This window comes from Porites lutea, chromosome 5, assembly GCF_958299795.1.
Source record: "Porites lutea chromosome 5, jaPorLute2.1, whole genome shotgun sequence".
Lineage (NCBI taxonomy): Eukaryota > Metazoa > Cnidaria > Anthozoa > Scleractinia > Poritidae > Porites > Porites lutea.
The window spans coordinates 10,196,156-10,216,179 of record NC_133205.1 but is presented as its reverse complement, the minus strand read 5'-3'; the positions used below and the strand labels follow the sequence as shown (position 1 = coordinate 10,216,179).

At 39.0% G+C, this 20,024-nt stretch overlaps 2 protein-coding genes across 2 annotated transcripts in view; one reads left to right on the top strand and one right to left on the bottom strand.

Moving 5' to 3' along the window:
- Positions 1 to 9,861: 9,861 nt before the first annotated feature.
- Positions 9,862 to 11,376, bottom strand: LOC140937886 (uncharacterized). The gene is made up of 2 exons (XM_073387458.1): positions 11,232 to 11,376; positions 9,862 to 10,757 (listed from the first exon to the last, which is right to left on the bottom strand). The coding sequence occupies exons 1-2, from the start codon at positions 11,374 to 11,376 to the stop codon at positions 9,862 to 9,864; spliced, it is 1,041 nt and encodes a 346-aa protein (XP_073243559.1).
- A 2,695-nt stretch (positions 11,377 to 14,071) lies between these two features.
- Positions 14,072 to 20,024, top strand: part of LOC140937113 (CST complex subunit CTC1-like) — a 37,664-nt gene continuing 31,711 nt past the window's right edge. The window contains exons 1-9 of the mRNA XM_073386645.1: positions 14,072 to 14,219; positions 14,621 to 14,765; positions 15,893 to 15,949; positions 16,117 to 16,195; positions 17,025 to 17,111; positions 17,213 to 17,338; positions 18,609 to 18,773; positions 19,217 to 19,278; positions 19,613 to 19,712. Of these exons, the coding sequence (XP_073242746.1) occupies positions 16,118 to 16,195; positions 17,025 to 17,111; positions 17,213 to 17,338; positions 18,609 to 18,773; positions 19,217 to 19,278; positions 19,613 to 19,712 (618 nt within the window). The 5' untranslated portion in view covers positions 14,072 to 14,219; positions 14,621 to 14,765; positions 15,893 to 15,949; position 16,117. The remainder of the gene's footprint in view (positions 14,220 to 14,620; positions 14,766 to 15,892; positions 15,950 to 16,116; positions 16,196 to 17,024; positions 17,112 to 17,212; positions 17,339 to 18,608; positions 18,774 to 19,216; positions 19,279 to 19,612; positions 19,713 to 20,024) is intronic.

Sequence of the window (20,024 nt, the reverse complement as noted above, 5' to 3'; positions counted from 1 at the left end):
GACCTTCCAATATTCAATTAGTTCTCATAAATGAATAACGTCGTATATAAATAAATGCGCAGTAGAAATTAAGTATGATCTATACCTAAGCTCCAGTTTGTCGAAAGCGTTTGTTTCAAATGCACGAGGTGCTTGAAAGCCTGGTATAAACTCATCCGCTTCAGGGTTTAAAACATGGCGGTGTTGGTCAACTTGTCCTTCAGTTCTGAAAAATACAAAAGACGACCGGCGACAATAAACAAGTTTGCTTTACCAATTAACGGAAAAGATAAGCAGTCAAATACTCACAGCAAGATTTCACTTTTAATGGCAAATTAAAGAGATCAAGATTCTACTTTACTCTTTTATTGGTTTGTCCTACTTATGATCACAGGTAAGTGTGAAAAGAGAAGAAGGCCTAAGATGAATCACTGTAGGACTCCTCGATGTAAGCTTGCGAGGCTGGAAAGCAGCCAAGAGACTTAAAAGATTTGTCTACTGAGTTTCTGATAACAAGAACCTGACGCAGTTTGTTACATCTGAGCTAGTGCGATACTTGGCAAGTTTTTCATAAGGATAGCTTTAAAATCGAGACACGGTACAGTGTTTTTCAGTGACCTACGAGTTAGATTGAATCTCAGAGCGGTTGTTTATATGGTGGGAGGAAGATCCTAAAAGACCGAAGAACTTTTCGTTTGGTTTACACGCACACATCTTTGTAAAATAATATCTCAGTTAGCTCTCATATATGAATAATGTCCTAAGTGCGCGATAGAAATAAAATATAAAACATACCCACGCTCCAGTTTGGCAATATTTTCTGTTCCAATATCGCTAGTTGTTGAAAAGCGTGGGACGAATTCGTCGGCTTTAGCGTTCAAAACATAATGTTGATTGACTTTCCCGGCAATGCTGAAATACAAAAAAGACGACAAATTACGGTAACCAACACGTTCCAGTTTTCCTCCTGTTTACGTGCAAACTTTCTAGTTGGTAGCTCGCGACTTTCAAGCGCGTATTGGCTTGTTTGTCTTCCTCTATTTATATATCTGTGAAGAGAGGCTAAGTCACAAAAAATATGTCAACAGGCTATGATGCCATAACGTTTTATTTCCTTTAAAAAGAACCGTAATTAATAAACATACATATCATGAAACGCCTGGTAAACTCAGGTAAATTAAGAAATGGGTCAACAACCATTTTCCTGTAAAAATGAGGGGGGTGGTCTATAATATGAATGGTTTATCATGAAGCAGAAAATACCAAAAAATATTACACAACACCAAAATTGATCCTTTAAAATAGACCAAAATTATGCAAATTAGGTCACGTGACCTTACCGTTCCTCAAAGTTTCAAAATATCTTTAAGAAAAAATGGGCACACTTTTTAGCAAGAGTTATCTTACTTTACTACCCTAAGAAGATACAAATATAAGCCGCTAAAAAACTGTGCTTGGCAACTTTCAAATATCTCGTCTATTTTGAAAATAAACGGGTTTTTCGACTGGTACTCAGTCTCCCAATACAAATGTATCATTTTAACATGCCTTTCCTTTGAAAACTCTTAACATTGCCAAGCGCAGAAATGACATACTTAACGGCCTTATAATTATGAAACTAGTAGAAAAATGAAGGAAAGAAGAAAAAGTGTGCCCATTTAAGTTCAAGGGTTTTTTGGGCGTGGCGTGTCACGTGACCTTATTTGCATAATTGGAGCATACCAAATAGATAAAAACTAGCCGTTTATGTGTCTGACAAGTTTTCAGCTTGCCACTGCTAATGTATCGAAAGATAGACCACCCCCCTACTTTTTGACTTAACACCTGGGGACCCATGCCTTAATTACCTTGAGAAGTTCTCATACATGATTACCATTTGGGCCCTCTGCAAATACAGTAATGTATACCCAAGCTCCTGTCTGCTGAAATCTTCGGTTTCAAATCCAACTGTTAAAACGCTGAGGCCAGCAACGCAACACAAGGCAAAAACAGACAACCTTTTTTTAAACATGTTGGTATTTAACTTTCGCTGCGTTGCTGGAAATATAAAAGATAAGAAACAAAGGCTGCAAAAATTGGTTCAATTCCAGCTTTTCTAAAAAGTTTCGACCGTGAGCCAAACAAAAAAAAGCTCAAACTCAGCACATTATTTCAGTGTACTTAATATTAAATACTTTGTACTGTAATCTTGAATTTTGCAGGGATTAATATTGTGGGGGATCAAGTTGTCGATCACTCCCGCTTATCATTCTGTTAAGGGAAAATCTTACCAAGTTAGTTCGAATTCTCTGTTTGGCATAGTCTTTTTTCCAATAATATCATCGTTGGGATCTAGGCATTCTGCTGCATACATTTCAGACTGAAGACAAAAAAAAATCATATTAATACAAAGTAGTTCCTAGGACAACTTTTAAACATGATACATGGGTGGGTGTTCTTTATTTTTTGTCGTTCAAATTTAATGGCCCATCGAGTGTCTAATCAAGGCCACGTTAGGACTTTTTCCAGACTATGAATCACTGATTCATAGTTTGGAAAAAGTCCTAACGTGGCCTTGATTAGACACCAGATGGGCCATTTTCGGCTTAAAATATGCTCAAATGGCTCCAAGAGAGGTATATGAATCGGACGTTGTCCTGCAAGGCTAAATTGGCACTTTGGAGGCACTTTGGAGTTAGACACAGATCTTTTAGATTTAAAGTGAACAAAACGATCTCGTTACCATCAGCTATGTTTGAACTGCCTGCCTGCACCCCAGTATGAGTGAGGCCGTGAGTGACCAGTCACAGTCTCTTTTTCTAAAGGAAATTGTAAGACCTCACTTACACTCTTCAAGTCCAATGAACTTTCACGCCAGAGCGTGCAGGATGTTTTTACCTCCGCAGCTGCAGCTTCATTGGAGATCGCGGAAACATCACTGCCATTTTCCATCTGGAGTGAACATTCTGGCAAAAACGCGCCCTCACGTTTTGTTGAAACTAACTCGAGAGTAATTATTGTAGAATTTCCCTCCTCGGGAGGAACATCGTTGACGGTTGTAATACTTTGTGGCTCGAAAGGGAGGTCAGGTTTCACTTCTGCGGCGCTCAACTCATGGTCGACACCAGAGACGATGTTATCTTGTACGAGAATGTCATTAACTTCAGCAACACCCTTAAACTCTACCACCATTTCTGGCTCAATTACACCGACGGTTTCCCATTCTGACATCCACTCACTCCCCTCCACTGTACCGCTGAGTTTGTCAACAAGAATATCAACCGAGGTTTCACTGACTTCATCCACCACTGGATCCTCAGTCTCAAGCTCGATCACACTATCAGTCAATTCGCAGACGACAGCCTGGATTGTCTCCGCCTCAGATCAGCTAGATGCGATGTCTTTAACAAAAGTGACGCTTTCCAGTTCTCTTAAACTGCTGGTAATTACGTCTGCAGCCGAGCCTTCAGCGATCACATTTATATGTTCTTCTTGTGTGGGTAGCTCGGTGACGCCACGCACATTTTCTAACTCTATTGCAAAGTCGGTTACTAATTTAAAATTGTCGTTTGTCTTCTTCGTTTCACCGACCTCGTATTCGACAACAGAGACAACCTCTTCTTGCAAATGACTCTCAGTGACTGCAGTTACATTTTCAAACTCCAAGGCAATTTCTGGTTGAACTGCACTGACGGTTTCCCATTCTAATGTGCACTCATGCGCTTTGTTGCTGAGCTTGTCATCTTCACTAGGGACGTCACTCAAGATTTCTTCGACGCTTTCATGCACCTCAGGATCTTCAGATTCAGGCTCGATCATATTATCAGTCAATTTGCAGGTGACCTGTGGGATTGTTTTTTCTGCCTCAGATGCAATGTCTTCAACCAAAGAGGCGCTTTCCAACTCTCTTAAACTGTTGGTAATTACTTCCGTTGCCAAGTCTTCAGCGATCACGTTTATGAGTTCTTCTCGTACTAGTACCTCAGTCGCCCCACGTACACTTTCTAACTCGATTGCAAAGTCGGGAACCAGTTTTATAGCGTTGTTTTTCTCTCTCGCTTCACCAAACTCATGTGCCACAAGAGAGACAACCTCTGTTTGTAAATCCATTTCAGCAACCTCTCTTAAACTGCTGCTTATTACTTCAGCTGCTAAGTTTTCAGCCATCACATCTTCAGGTGCTAGGGTAGGAACCTGTGAAAATAAAAGTCAATAGCCTCGTAAGGTGAAAAATTTACAAGTTTTTCTTTGAGAGCAAGGATTGACCTGTGCAAGAGGTCCCGGGTTCGCTTCCCCGTTGTTACCTCTAATCCTGGTGGGATGTGGGAGGACGAGGCGGGGTGGTGGAACGTTACTCAACAAATTTATACAGTGAAAATACCTCTTACCCTTTTATATAGCATTTTTGACGGAAACGTTACCCCTTTTCACACGTATTGAATTCACCTATTTAGTAAGCTACGTTTTTCTTTACGAGCAAGGATTGCCCTGTGCAAGACCTGAGGTCCTGGGCTCGATTTCCAGCCATGACCGCTTATTATGGCCAGCAGGGGGCAGAGGGTTTCTCACCAAAGTCTTATACGAGGAGGCTCCGCTCTGAGGGTCAGCCCTTTACTCTTTCATTGCAAGAAGGTAACCTTTTTCACATACTTTTATTTAAACAAGTCTAAATAAATCACTGAAAAGGCAAGTCGTCTCTTCATTTTCGTGTAACGTTTAATAAATTGAAATATTTAGCCAGAAGGCTCATCTTTTTGAAAACTTCAATTTCAGTCAATCTTTAAATAATTACTTGTTAATTTCCCTTACAATTTCATACACTTCAACTCGCAAATTCCCTACCCTTTGAGATATCTGAAACCTGAAAAGGTATCCTTCCCGTATATGCCATTATGGGGAGTGCCTTCCCCCCACTCCCGAGAATCCTGACTAGTGGTATGATGACTGTTTTGAGCTACCGACCCTTTACAACCATTAACTATTGATCTGACTATTTTGCTATTAGTATTGATTTCTATTACTCCAAGAGGCCAACTAACCGCCCCCGATAATTTGTAATAGCTTTGAATCATCAGGCCCCATTTGTTAAAAAGTTAGACAAAGCTATCTAATGGATAACGTTATTAGTTTTCCTGACATTAATTCGCAGGATAGCCCCATCCGATGTTTGAACAACTGATCGTGAGGCCAGTAATGCTTCTTGACGAAATAAATTGCTACGTTATCTATATTTGCTTATTTGCTAAAACTTAATACTGCTAATAATTAATATCTACCTCGAGAAAATTATCGGGCCCTTAAACCAATCATCATTAATCTCGTGACCGCAGACGCGTTTCCCTGTCCGCTGTCTACTGGACAAAGGTAAAGGGGGGCTTTGAGAACGAGATTGTTCGCACATGCGCAGCAGATACAATAGCTATAAGATGCAGAGGTTAGAAATCTGTTGATTAATCTTTCTTAAAACCATTTTCATTACCATTTGTTGCGATTGATCTGTATTCCGATGTATATTAAACTTGCTGTCCTTGATCCTAAAAAAAGTAAATAAATAATTAGAATTTATTTACTTGGCCATAAAAGCTAGTTATGATTTTGTAATTTCTACTTTAATGATTAGAGGTTTAGGGAAAAAGAAATCTCAATTCAAAGTGTTAAGAGGAACTTTTAAACTAAATGAATTTTTACTTTTGTTTTATTGAAATTTAATATTTACTTCAAGCAATTGATACAAACGCGCACAGAACCGGAATTGCATTTTTTTTAAAGTGTGCTGTTAATGATGTCATCCTGCGTGTGAATGCGGCCATGTTTTGGCGAGTTCTGTTTCGCTCATGGCCGCAAAAAGGGTTTACTCCAAAAGAAGAAAGCCTTCGCAAAAAATTTGATCACAATTTCGATGAACTATATGTTGACTCCAATATGCTTCTGGATAAGCCGAATAATTTTCAGTGCATCAGCTGAGAAGCGTAAAAATTATTTGGTGGATTCCTTGTGAGAAAATCAGACATTGCTAAAATGGTTTATCAAAAAATAATCAAAAATGTCTAAAATGGTTTATCAAATTATGACTAGACTGAGACTGTGACGTCTGTCTCGTTACCATGCCGACCGACTCTCAATAGTTTTCCTAATTGCGTCTCCTTAGAAATGAAAAGAAGTTATTCAATGGAAAAATGGCCTTAACAGTTCATAAACAAGCCTACTATAATAAAAAAATTAAAGTCTACCTTGTCCCTAAATAAAAAAGGAAAAATCTGAATTTCAGTAGAACAATCTATTACAGTTCGTGATTAAATTTTCTTGTATCTTTTTGCTAAAGCTTGACAAGGCATCCGGCACCAACACACTTTTCTGTAGCCGAAATAAACGGTAATAAAACCTAAACTACCTTTGTTGAGGTATCACTTTAACTGCTGTAGGCACTCTTGAATGAAAACAGGATCTCCAAAGTTTATTCGCGGCAATGAAGCCGACCCAAAAAGAAGCGAAAACCATCTTGCTACTTTGCAAGAAAGTTTGAAACTTCCATTGATACGTCATAATCATCAATCACGTCATTTATGGAATTTGGAACGCAGCGCGCGTGATTTCTTTTTTTCTTCGTCATCACTAAACGGTAGTAGAGTGGTTTAAAAATAAAGATGTTTCTCGTTACCGAGGCGGTATAACAAACACAAGTTTCCAACAACACCGGGAATTAGGACGCATCTTCCGCTGAGACTACACTAATCCATGCCTCACAGTGCTTTTGATTTTTTTTCGCTTGTAGGCTTTGATAGTTTGTGCGACCACGCATATTTGGGGAAAAACGCTACTTGCAAAATTTATCTTCGTACTTCTTTTGCTTTTCGCCGAAGAACCTTTTAATCATGTTTAAATCAGTCTCAGTCTCGAACCTACGCCTTTAAATATATCAGTTTTTTCAAATAAGTTGAAATTTTCAGTTTTTGTTCTTACCTACCTCCAGTAGCTGCGCAAGTTGTGGTATTATAGTCAAGATTACTAAAAAAAGGACGTCCGATAGCACCAGGAGACGAGGCAAATCTTTAAATTCAGAATATTTTCCAGTGCAGTAAAAGCGCGGTGATCTTTCACCAAGCGCGCGTGCTCATCCAATTAACTTTTTGCACACGACTGCAAAGATCAACGAACTTTACTTTTGAACGTGTCATTTGTCATCCTTGAAAGAAGAAAGTATATCACTGGAATTTTTGAAATCCAACTGGAACTATGGTGTCATAACTAACAATTTTTACTTCTATCAGCTTTTATGGTGCTGTTTGTTTTTCGAGCAAGACGGCGAGTCACAGTCATGATAGTGAGACTGAAAGCAACTCCACGGCCCAGTTGTTCGAAAGTCGACTAGCGCTTAACCCGGGGTTAAATTTGAATCGGGTTTCTCTTTCTTGTGTTCAAAAGCATTTTCTCGGATAATTTCCTCTATTATTTTTAGAGCTCCCAATCATCAACTTGTAGACAAAAAGAATTAAAACTGAAATACTTTTTAAGCTTTCAAATCTGAATTCAAATCTCACACTAACCCTGGGTTATCTTAACCCAGCTTTGAACAACTCGGCCGTGCACATCTGTAATATCTTAAGGTTGTGCTTACACTATACTGGATAACTTATCGTGCCCACTGAGAAAGCTATCGAGAATAGCCTGATGAACTGCTATCCGATTTGTGACTCTCTAGTTTTATAGAGATCGCTGTGGCCCAGCTACGCTCCAGAAATCGCGCCTAAGTCACAAGAACAGAAGAAGTCCTATTCGGTATGGTTTTCTTGCCGGAATCAAAGCTCTCCGGTTTAGTGAGTTAGCTGCACTGAAAGATTACAAGCGCGAACTAAGTGAAAAGCAAATGCCGAATACGGCTGTTATTATATTCATTTCTCTGTATCTAATTTTCGTCCCGGGGAGCTCACTTTTTTGGGGGGGGGGGGGTGGGTGGGGAAGTAATGGGAGGGGCGGAGGAAAGCGTACTTCCCAGGGTCGGCCAGGGGGGTAGTGGAATACAAAAATACCCGAAATAAACCTTCCAATATACCAAAAATTATACTAAAACTCGTGTAAAATACCAAAATTAAGAAAACCACAGTATACTTTATACCCAAAATTGGTCGTAAGGGAATACTTTCTACCCAATTTTAAGCACAAAAATCGGCTGTATTCCTGAAATGATATACCCCAATACTCTGTATACCCAAAAACCCTGGCCAACCATGACTTCCTGGTAAGCGAAATCTTAGACTGAAGCTTCCCAATCAGTTAACGTGAAAAAATAATCACAATACAGTATATGAATAAAACAATTATCATTAATGACGAGAAATTTATCAAACAGCAAAATCTCTTATGCCATGAAACTTTCAAACAAAATAGTTTTATTTATTAGCTTTTATTCTTACATATAGCCTGCGAAAACATCCATTTCTCCTCGCTCTTCGCCTTAAACGTCCCCAGAGACGAAGAGCGAGGAGAAACGGATGTTTTCGCAGGCCATCTTACATACAAATCCACAGTCATTCCATGTCCTTAACGCATGCGCACAACCACGATATTGGTCATACCTTAAAGGTCATACCACGGAGTTGTTAGGTGTGTCTCACTGCTTTCTTTGCGTTGTTGACTGTAAACCAATACTACAAGCTCTAAACATTTTACAAAACTGTCGACAAACAAAGATAAACGCGGGCTTCCCAATGCCCAATTCCCAATGTACAAAGCAACCTTTTTTGAATCAGCTACATAAAGAGGTCGTCGTTTTACGTTGGCCCAGAAGGGTCATGCATGCAAACTAAAAATATTACAAACATAAAACATAAATGTGCCGATGGCTGTAAGGCCAGGTGGCACCGCTCAGACCAGGTCCTCATCACTAATACTGCGCGCGCAGGAATTTTCATTTCTAATTTGCATCGATATGTTTTCTATTTTCAATTTGCAACACAATTTTTAGTTTGCATGTACTATATTTAATTTGCAGGTAATATTTTTAGTCTGCATGTACAATTTTTAATTTGTAGCAACATTTTTAATTTGCATGTGTGACCCTTCTGGGCCACCGTATTGTTTTAAGGGAGTAGGTCTTTGTTTTCTAGGTCGTCATATTCTAGACACCGAAGCAATTGTCCCTATTGAAAACGGTCGCTGCCATTTTTTTGACCTGTTGTTGAGAGACCCTAGCAAACTGTCTTTCTTAAGCTGTCAAATCAATCACAGGTGACCCTACCCCTTTCCATCAGTTTTAACGCAAATATTCAACTTGGTCTTCAACGCCTCTCTACCTTACCCCACCTTAGGGACCGGTCATTATTTATCGCCTGGGGGGGGTCGGAGGATTTTGGGCTAAACACGATGAAATTTAGCCGATCCCCCCTTTAAATGTTATTTTATTGAAGTGATTCCCCCTCATAACTATATATAACTTTCGTGACCCCCCCCCCCCCCCCCCATGTCTTTGTACCCATATTCACCTTTCGACGTGTATATTTAGTGTTTTAAACGTTCATATACAGGTAGTATTTCTAACTATGATGTACTTACAGCATAATAAAGCCGTTATCGCGCAGTCTTTTTTTAAAAGTGTCTCTTGATCCGTGTCTTTTTCTAGTCTGGATCCAGACATCTGAATTCAGTTGACATACAAGCAATCTTGCTTAAAACTGCAAAGTTACTTTTTTTAGAGTGCCAAATAGCAGTCCGCCAAGTCCCTATCAGCAGGTCATATTTAGCGACAATTCGGCCATCTGGAAGGGCTAGGATCGGCCACTGTTCCTGTCTCCTTTTTTATTTTCATCTATAGTGTAATAGATCAGCCTTTGTAGCTTTGCTCACATTTTTATAATTTTTTTTGTTCGTTTTTTTGTTTGTTTTCTTTTTGTTTTCCTTTTTTTTCTTTCATCCAGTGTTTGCTTGTACAGTAACTTCAGCTATTTGGTCATCTGGTACAAAAGTTAAAACTGGCATACGAACAGTTGACTGTTCATCGAGATCAGCAATGACAAGATCATCTTCGCTATCCTCGTCATCATCTAACTCCGTATCTGATTCTTCACTCTCTTCCTCACTGCTGGACAACTCATTCCCGTTGCCTGGACTTCTCTGTCGATAGTAATGGTAGTGAATTGCCTTTATCTTGTCCAGCTTTATACCAACAGTGGTCAGGCCATGTTCCTTAAGGTACAGGTCGAGCTGTCTCACCTTCAGCTTTTCAACTTTGCCATTCTCAATAAGTATGCCCCACTGGTAGTCCTTGTATGTTAGTTCCTCTTCTAACCTTTTTTTCTCCTTAGCCTCTCTTGTTCTAATATCCTTCCTGATGTTGATATCATTTAGATGGCCTAGGTATTCAATGACATGCTTTTCCTCGACACTATAGGTTGCACAGAAAGCAGCGATGGTATTTGGATTGCCCGCAGAGATGGCGTTTTGTTCGTACAAGTCCTTCAGACATTTCCTCGGTTGATAATCGTCTGGAGCACGACCTGTTGTCGGCGTTTCGTACACATCCATAAAGTGCCCGGGATTTTGCTTGTCTGGCACAGGCTGAGGGATTCTTTCTGTTACTGGTCCCACCCATCTGTTGTTGGTACACCAGGAACAGAGTGTGGAGCTTGCATCGCTTTGCTTATTGCAGGCATCCCGACAAAATTCAAAAAAGAGCTCTCCTCGGACGTAGTGGTCCTCAATAAAACTCTCTATTTTACTAAGATATGCCGCACCGGGTATTTCGGCCTTACTGTTTTCTGAAGCATTTCGGTACGTATTTAACTCAGAAAAAACAAACAAACACGCTTTTTACAATGTTTCAGTTATCAGACGGTTTATATAGTTCACAATTTAGAATTCACCTGTCATATTTAAAGATGAATATTAGCTAAGTCATGAGCACGTTATAAAAGGAAAAATATAAAAGCGTTAAAACAAAGCTTTCTCGATATAAATTGAAATGCACACATTCGCCAGTGTGACAGACTTCCGTTTTTTAAATAAAGTTGTGTTAAAACAAATTGAGATTGCAAATGCTATCATCTCCCAGCAGAATGGGCACATTTATGTGGTATGCTTTCAAACTGGCATTGTTCAAGCAGATTTGAGTGGTCCCCCCTCTGAATCCTTCCAAAATTTTCAGTGATCCCCCCCTTTTGGGCTCTCAGTTACGACTGATCCCCCCCTCTGTTCTCCTAAAAATCAAGTGATCCCCCCCAAAATCCTCCGACCCCCCCCCCCCCCCCAGGTGATAAATAATGACCGGTCCCTTACCCCACCCCGACCAGTTGCTTGACGAGCCAGTCTGTTTAACTTGACCAGCGGCTGTTCGTATCGTACACTATAGGAATCATGTATGACGTATCTACCATGAACAACAACAAAAATGGCGCCTTTCTTGGGGACTCGTTGCGTTCGCTTCATTTTTTTCAACGAGTACCTTCCAATTATCGTATCGCAGAGAATGTAGACAATGTACTTAAATGGACGAGTTCTTAAGACGTTGCAAAGAAGAGTACTGCCTTGGGCTGGAGCGAAATGTAGGTATTTGTAGATAGCGGTTTCCACGATAAATAGGCTTGATTCTAGGTTTGGGTTTGAATTGTGCATGTGCTTAACGTGCAAAATAAGCTTAAAGATCAAAGGTTCTATCACTGAAATGTTGTGCGTTGCAGGAAAAGTCATGGCTGAGGTCATTTTATTATGACGTGGAAAAATGTATCCGTCAAAATGAAAGTGATGCTGAGTTTGCCGAAGTTTGCTTCTTTGCACTGCAGAAAATTAATCAGCATCAAAATGAACATGATGAAAAGGAAGCCTTTTCTCCTTGGCTCTTAAATCACCAAGTCTTTTCACTGGATACCTTGATGAAGAAGGACAAGGATATAGTTAGTGGTTTCCTCGTTTCCAATGCAGCAAAAGCAGATACATGTAACATTTCAGGTAAATCGTGGTTGGAGTCACATGCAAGGGTTACCAGTCGTTTCGATACAAGTTTATTCATTCGAGGTGTAAATAGTTCCGCGTACTTGGCTTAAAGAGCGAAGATATTCACCCAAGATGTTTTTCTTGTTCACTGGCAAACTATACTTGAAGTGAACAAAATTTTTGTGCAATTTGTACGGAAACAACTTGGTATTGAAACGTCTGGTTTCCCGTGTAAGTTTGTAACATTCAAGAGTCAATAGGGACTTTAAGCAAATTGCTACAATGACCTCTACTACAGCAGTTGTGGATATGGAGTCCTGGGGAGAGAACATGTACGTCCAAGAGATACCACCATTGCCATTAAATTTTCACTTCAAGGAAGTGGCACCCAAATAGTGATTACAAGGTTTCTCGCTCATTTGCTTTCGCTGTTAGTAAAACACAGGGAGGAAAACCAGAAACGTCAAATACTTTCTTGAAAAAGTGGGAAACAATCTATGATAGGTGTTTTTGGGCTTTTTTACTTCCAGTTGGTGTAGGAGAGCTTCCTGTAACGCTTTGCTTTAAGTTCCTAATTTCTTTCAAACTACCGTGTAGCTTTGTAACTACTGAATTAGAGTCTGAAAACAATAGCTACATGACACTTCAGAATGCTGTCTTGATGATGTTACAAGATTTTATTTTTAGGTTGACTTAATCAGGGTGCATAGAAGGTTGGTTTTATGGCTTGCCCTTCCAGCAAGTTGTTGTAGTATGTACTAGCCCAAGAGTCTTTTAAGTAGCCCAAAAAAATTTTTTTGAGCAGCATTGATTACAGTTCTTCTGAAATTTCAACTTCCCCAAAAACTTCACTTGCTCTCGGGCAAGTTAAGGACAAGATTCACTTGCCCAATTTTAAAATCCACTAGCCCCAGGCTATCAGGCATGACTTTTTTTACACACTGCTTATTATAAAGTCAGAGGAAAATTAATTGTCTGATCTGGTAGTAAGTGTCCATCTTAGAGAGATGTCCGTGTTATAGAGAGTCAAATAAAGGGAGTAAAGAAAGGCAGGGACCAGCTCCAGGTGTCCATTTTAGGGAGGAGTCCGTCTTATAGAGGTGTCCGTGAAGAGAGAGTCAACTGTATTCTTAAACTAAAGCTAAACTTAATCAATCAAGTGCGTGATGGCCTCATGACAACAATGGGGAAACTGTCATTGGGACGGCAAAAAGATGGCCACGGTCGCTTATTAGAGGTGGCCGCTGAATATTCTGGACTTTGATGGAGGGTGCCTGCTTAATGGAGGCTCAACTGTAAATCAATTTTTGTAACAAATATTTTTGTGGGGTAGAAAAAAAAAACCCTGCAAATGAACTTTGAAACAAACATTTTGACTGCTTTGGGTTTCATTTCCTGGGAGGTAATGGGAAAACTAAACAGCTTGAGAAAAGTTTTCCTGCCAGTCAGAATGCCAGAGGCCATGGTTTTAAAAACTTTTTCTGGTTTAATGACCAACTGGTTAAATTGATCTTCTTTTGAGTTTTTGTGCAGTTCATGTAATTGTCTTTCCAAGTATCAAACCTGCTCAGCTATGAGTTTTAATGAATACATGTATTATGAGTGCAAACAATGGTTGTAGACACTCTAAGGTTGGACCCAGGGTTAACGCACTTAACTCGGCAGATATCTGACCACATTTTATTTCAATTTTGCTGTCCAGCAGATGGAGTGATTATTTTTGTTATAACTTGTCCAATAGATACACGTGTAGTTATTTAAGGACACAAAATAAATCATTTTTTAAGTTTCAGGGTACAGGTCTATTTCAAGGATACCATCTATTCTTCTTGGATACTTAACTATTCACCCCAAATCAGCAAAACCCCCTGCAACATCAGGTGCTTCGTACATTGAGGATAACTACACTGCAGTTGTTTGTGAGGTAAATATCTATTATTGTTGATAACGAAAATGTAAGTGTACATCATTGACTTTTTGTTTCAGAAAACATCCATTCTACCCACTTCTTCTTGTTTTGTACGTTAATTTTACATAATGAACTTTGAGCACAAACCCTGGTTTTGCTTATGGGGCTAGTCTGGGTAAACAAGTCACTAATTATACATTAGTCTATTCTGAAAATACAGTTCTGGATTTATATGGGATTTTTTTAAGATTTTTTTTTTCATGAAAATAACTGAGTGAACTCTTTTGTTTGTCCTTTTATTTTTTTTTCTAGATAACCAACCCTGACAGATGGTGCCTTGATAAGCTAGTTGTGATTTCTGAATGGAATTATGTTCCTCAGTCTTGTTTACCATCAGTGAAACTCACCAACAAATGTAGTGCTAATTCTGGTAAATCTTTTTCAATGACTTGTACTTTTTGATTTTCATTATGAGAAGTGGTGGGAATCTTTGTGTTACCTTCTACATAGAGTGTAGGCATTTTTCAATTAGATTGGGTCATATTAAAATTAATCTGTGTCAACAATATTACTTTTCTCAAAACAAAATTGTGCTGCAATGAAGTAAGGTTTGATTGTCTCAGCTTCCTCAGTTTAATTTATCATTATTGTTATCTGGTTAGTAAGTTTGAAGTTACTGTACGTAAGTAGACATCCTCTTACCTCCCCTTTTTTCCACTCCAAAAATGAAAAAAAAATAATAGGAAAATTAGGATTTTTTTCTCCTGTTGGGTAATGGCTGCATAGCCGTTCTTCGGATTGAGAGGCCTAACGCCATGTCATTTAATTTAGAGAGGTTAGTACATGTGAAAGATGTACAAACTGGTTACATTGAGATCACTGGGAAATGTATTCCAGTCAAGGCCACTACAAGAACAGCACATGATAACAAAGCTGTTGAGTTCTTGACCATTGAGCAGATCCAAGAAGAAAGAAGGTAAGTCTGCGTTTTAACATTTTCGCTCACAATAAGCAGATGTTTTAAGGTGAAAAAACCTTAAGAACATTGTTATTTTTTTAAAAAACTTACTTAGAAATGCTTAAATAATTAAAGCTCACCATGATAATAGTTGCATGTATCTTTCTGGGAAAGGATGTGAGCTGCTGACATTGTGTTTAATAGACAGACCTCTTGGTCATTGTAGCTTCACAGATTTAAAAAGGAAAATTTTTAAGCTGGATGACAATAATATTACCCAATGACTTCCCTACAGCTGATGGTTCTCAGTAGGCAAGATGTGTGTCATGTAAGATTGCCTCAAATCCCTTTTAAGTGCAGTGTTGAAAGTGCAGAAATGTTGTCTCAGTTCAAGTCCTATCACAAGGATTCAAAAGACTGTTTTCATGTTTTTTTTTGTCCCATGCCTTTTCACACGGGTGACATTTTAACTTTCTTGATACAAGTTGGGTGTCTTTGTTTTATCAAATTCTCCCTCTTTATATCCTTTATAGATAGTTGAGAGCGTAAGTAAAGTTGTTTTTTGAACTATGCATGTTAACTGGAAGTGGATTTTTGCATTCTTGGACTGTGGTTTTGTCCAAATTTTCAGGCAAGAATCATCTCTTTTAAAAGAGTAAAGACATTTACCGATTATACAAATTTGGTAGTGCATTGCAGGAAAATTAAAAGCCAGGGAAAAGGCCCCACTTCCAGGTGACATGCGCAGTTGAAAAATGCCTAAGTTGCTTATTAGAATATGCTCCCTAGTGTCTACCAAGACTGTCCTAAAATAATATTGTGGAGAGGTCAATCAGGGTTGCCCTTATGGGTCATTTTGTTGTCATTGTTAATCTATCCCTACTTTGAACTTGACATTGAACAAAATGGAATGTGCAAACTCTAATTATTTTAGTACTTTTTGCTAATTCCTAGTATTTATTTGCTGTGGTGGGGGGAGTCTGTTAGACGGCAGGCCTAATTAGAGATCATCTAATTAAAAAATTAACATCTTTGAGGGTGCATTTATTTGACAAGAAGCATTTACATGTATTTGGGAGGGTATCTATTAGATCATTATTTTTTTGGTAATTGACCTTCATGTGATGCCTTTTTCTTGTGTACAGCTCAGCTGTCAATCTAAACATCTGTGGCAATATCTTTGCACTAAGCCCAGTCCACAGGTATGTAATTGACTCAACTGTGATTGTACCTTTAAGGCATTCGAATCATATTTTTAATTATTATTTTTTTAAAGTGAATTTGTCATTTTGACTCTGCTTTAGATTGTCTTGAATCCCATGCAAAATCTACCAAAGTCTTATTTTTGTTTATTTATTTTTCACCACAGCATGAGTATTGGAAAGCCGTTCTTCTTGGTTAAACTTTCCTGTATTGAGACAAATCTTACAACCTCAGTCGTAGTCCAGGTAGGTAAGGGCCTGATATAATTGACAAGGAAAGGGTGGAAAGTTTATTTTTATTTCTTCTTCTAGATAACTAAGCCTAACAGATGGTACGTGCCTTGACAAGCTTGTTGTAGTCAATGAAAATTCACAATATCTGGCATTTAAAGGAATAACTCAGGGTGCAAAGAAAATCATTTTTACAGCTTGCCATTCGGGCAAGCTGAAGCTAGCATTTACTAGCCCAAACATCATTTCAACTAGCCCTAAAAGCTTTTTGACTAGCAGAATTGATTTCACAGTTCTTCCTTTATTCGAATTGCTCAAAAAACATCACTTGCCTGTCGGGCAAGTTAAAAACAAAATCCACTAGCCCGATAGCAAAATCCACGAGCCCCGGGCTATCGGACACTACTTTCTTTGCACGCTGTAACTGAGTTTTTTCCAAATGCGAGGGCAAGCTTCTAGTGTAGATTACATGTATATACGTAAAGTAAAAGGTAAAGTCTTAAGGTGCTTTGAATTTGTAAGAACTGACTGGCCAGACCATTCTCATTGTAATGCGATTCCTACTTTTTTCAAAACTATCCAGTCAGATCGGTCAAATCCGAAAATAATAGTATGCACAAAGTAGATGGTTTTTCAGCAAAAACCCTTTTGAAAAAGCTGATTTCATTTGTTTACTGACTGGTCCGGCAATGGTTCGGCTGGCCAGTTCTGACAAATGGATAGAGCCCTTTGTTGACTTTTACACTGACTGTTCTTGTTTGTTGAACCATTTATTACATGCGTAGTATGTAGAAGAGCTGAAAAAGGGGCCAAGGCCAGCTGAAAGTGCTTCTGTTTTCTTCAGGGGGACCAATTTATGTTCTGGCACAATTTCCTGCAAGTTGGCGAGGCATATGTGTTCAGAAACCTAAGAGAAACCACTATGAACAAGGTGTGATATTTGAAATCATGTTTAAGTCTTGGCTTTGAGTGACTTTTCTTTTGCTCTCTGACTGCATCATTTTCTATGATGATTTATTTTTTACCACCAAGGGAACAAGAAATGAACGACGAATTCTGGCCTCAACTCGGCATTCAGAGTTTCAAAAATATCAGCCAGGAATAACTGTAAGATCGTCAAGAAGTATCAAGCGTCTTCAAAGTGATGAAGAGGATAAGGTGAGAGCTGTTATTTCATTGGGGTCTCTAAATCTAGAGAGGCCAATCTCTGAAAATGTGAAATTTGGGGCCTTAATCCTTTATACCATTTTCCATTATCCACAAGAAGAGGGGGTCGCTAGGTGGGCATTGGGAAGGGGGGAGTAGCCTGCATAGGAGGCCTTGAACGGGGTTCCCCCTTTCCCGCTTCCTTACTACAAATCTATGAAGATGCGGCCGGGAATCGTAACATGAATTAGAGAATGGGAAAGATTTTGCTTACCATTAGGAACGACGATGATTAATACGTGGCCTTCGGTGCGAGAGGTCCCAAGTTCGATTCCAGGTGCCACTACATCCTTGTGTTGACTTCTCTGCTTTCTGTGTTGCTTAACTACAGTCTCAGACAAACATAGCTGGGGCGCTTCCACTGAACGCTGTTTTTTTTCCTTCTTGCCCGTTTCCTCTCCCTCCAAATGTTGTTTATCGCACTTAACACACCAATTCTTGTGCACCAATATTGGAGGGCCAGGAGACAGTAAAGTGTCCCAACAGTTTTGACTGAGACTGTATCTTTAAGTAGTTTTTAAAAAGGGGCAGTTATGGAGAGATGTCTGTCTTATAGAGAGTAAAATAAAGGGAGTGAGAAAGGCAGGGGCCAACTGTAGGTGTCGGTTAAGAGATAGTCGGCTGTATTGTTTTTTATCCATTACCACCTTATCAACAAAAACGCTTCCAACGGCTCCAGAATGCGTGGGCTAGTTTTGTTCTAAAGAAATATGCCAAGGAGGCTGATCTTCGAACGTTGAATTGGTTAAATGTAGTCCACAGTAGAAAAATGGCAATGTTGAAATTGACTTCTGAAACTCTATATGACACTTACTAACTTTCCAGATTATTTGAATCTTACACAAAGTTGACTCCTTTAACTTAAGATCCTCAGGAGCCCCAACTACAGTGGAAACTCGATATAAAGAACCTCGATATAACGAAGTCCTCGGTATAAAGAACGATTTTCTTTACCCCAGTCATAGTAAGATGTATGAAAAAGAACCACGATATAGCGAACACATTTTGCCAGTCCCTTGCCCTACTAATCACTGACTAATGAAAGCAACAGTTTTCAGTACTCGGCTGCCTCAGTTTTCAACCACCTACCTGCTGAGGCCAGGAACCTAACGGACTATAACCTTCCCTGTAAATCTGCCAGATCCTTTTTATAGTTTTACAGTTATGTACTCCATCAGTTTAATCTTCTGTTGAAACTATTACCGGTACTTTCTTTTCTCAGACAGAACCCAAGCGCCTGAAAATTGACAAGCAAGGAGAGGATATGAGTCCGATAAAAAGTAGGCAAAAGTTAGCTACAACATCAAGAAGTGTTACTGCTCAGGAACCATTATACAGAGATGTTGCAGCAGCAAAACCAAAGCCCCCAGTTAACATGTCTTACACGGTAGGTCGGTAAACAATATCTAGGTAATTATTATTCTCTGAGCGGAATAATAAATAACAAATAAAGAAGCTTTGACTGTGCTCTGTTCTGTTCTAAATCACGCAGGAAGTGGTTAGAGCAAAAAATAAGTATAGGGGGAACACGAGATGTAGTCGAGTGTTTCTCCCTACTTCTTGACTGCTGTAGCCACTTTATAAAAGCCTTACAACAGAACAGAGCACAGTCAAGGCGTCTTTATTTGTTTGGTGATAAAGAATCCGTTAAATTCTACACGCATTACTTTCTAATTTTCAAAACGTGGCGTGACAGCTTTAGCTCCGTGTTTTATACTCTCACAAAGTACGCTTTTTCAATTAATCAAAGTGCGCGTTATATCTAAACTTTATTATAATGCATATTAAAAGCGTACATCTACTCCTTGACTACGTGTTGTATACTTACAGGGTGTGATAACGAAATGTCTCAAACCTGAAGCTGGAGTTTATGAACTGGACGAAAAAATAAGGTGTGTAATAAGTTTAAATGTAATATAACAGTGTGCTTTTGTGGAGAACGGCAAGATTTGCTGTTTTGCGATGTTTTAAGATTCTTCAGGAATTTTAAGCAGTGCACTGCCGCTTGGCAGTGGCGTAGTGGGAAATCGAAATGCCAGGTAATGTATTTTACTGTGGGCTATGTTGTTTATGTTGCGTTTTTATTGATTTTATCTTAGAGTCAAAATTACTAAAACTCAGATCGTACAGCGTATACAGCAAAAAATTCCCATACATTGTATGAAATCTTAGTGTTTTGACTTGACTATCTCAAATATATTTTTTGTAATGTAATTCCTTTCGCAGACTGTACATTAATCACCAGCCCTGTGTAAATCTGGGTCGTGGCTTGCGTGTTGGTGCTCATGTTACTGTTCACAATGTTCATTTGTGTAGGAAAGGAAAGGTTAGTGGTGCTTTTGCTTTGATATGACACTATTGGTGGAATGTCGTTACTTAAAACGAAGTAACTAGACGCTTTCGTGGCGTATACTTGGGCTTTGTTGACGTTGAAAGTGCTGGAACGAAGCTTAAAGTATAAATTAACTTATCGAAGATCTTCTTCTTGAGTTTTTCCCCTAGACAAAAAATTGTGTTCCTTAATGGGAACAGCAACATATTATTGGGGGTAAGCCTACAAAAAACTAGCCTTTCTTGTGGTTTTGGAGTGGCTGTTCTGCTAAGACTCGGGATATTTTCTCCTATGCTTCTCTTGTTC

Coding starts and splice junctions, on each gene's coding strand:
- LOC140937886 (XM_073387458.1), bottom strand. CDS start 11,376: ATGAAGCGAACGCAACGAGTCCCCAAGAAAGGCGCCATTTTTGTTGTT. Junction 10,758..11,231: donor TCGTCAAGCAACTGGTCGGG/GTGGGGTAAGGG, acceptor CATTGTAAAAAG/CGTGTTTGTTTGTTTTTTCT.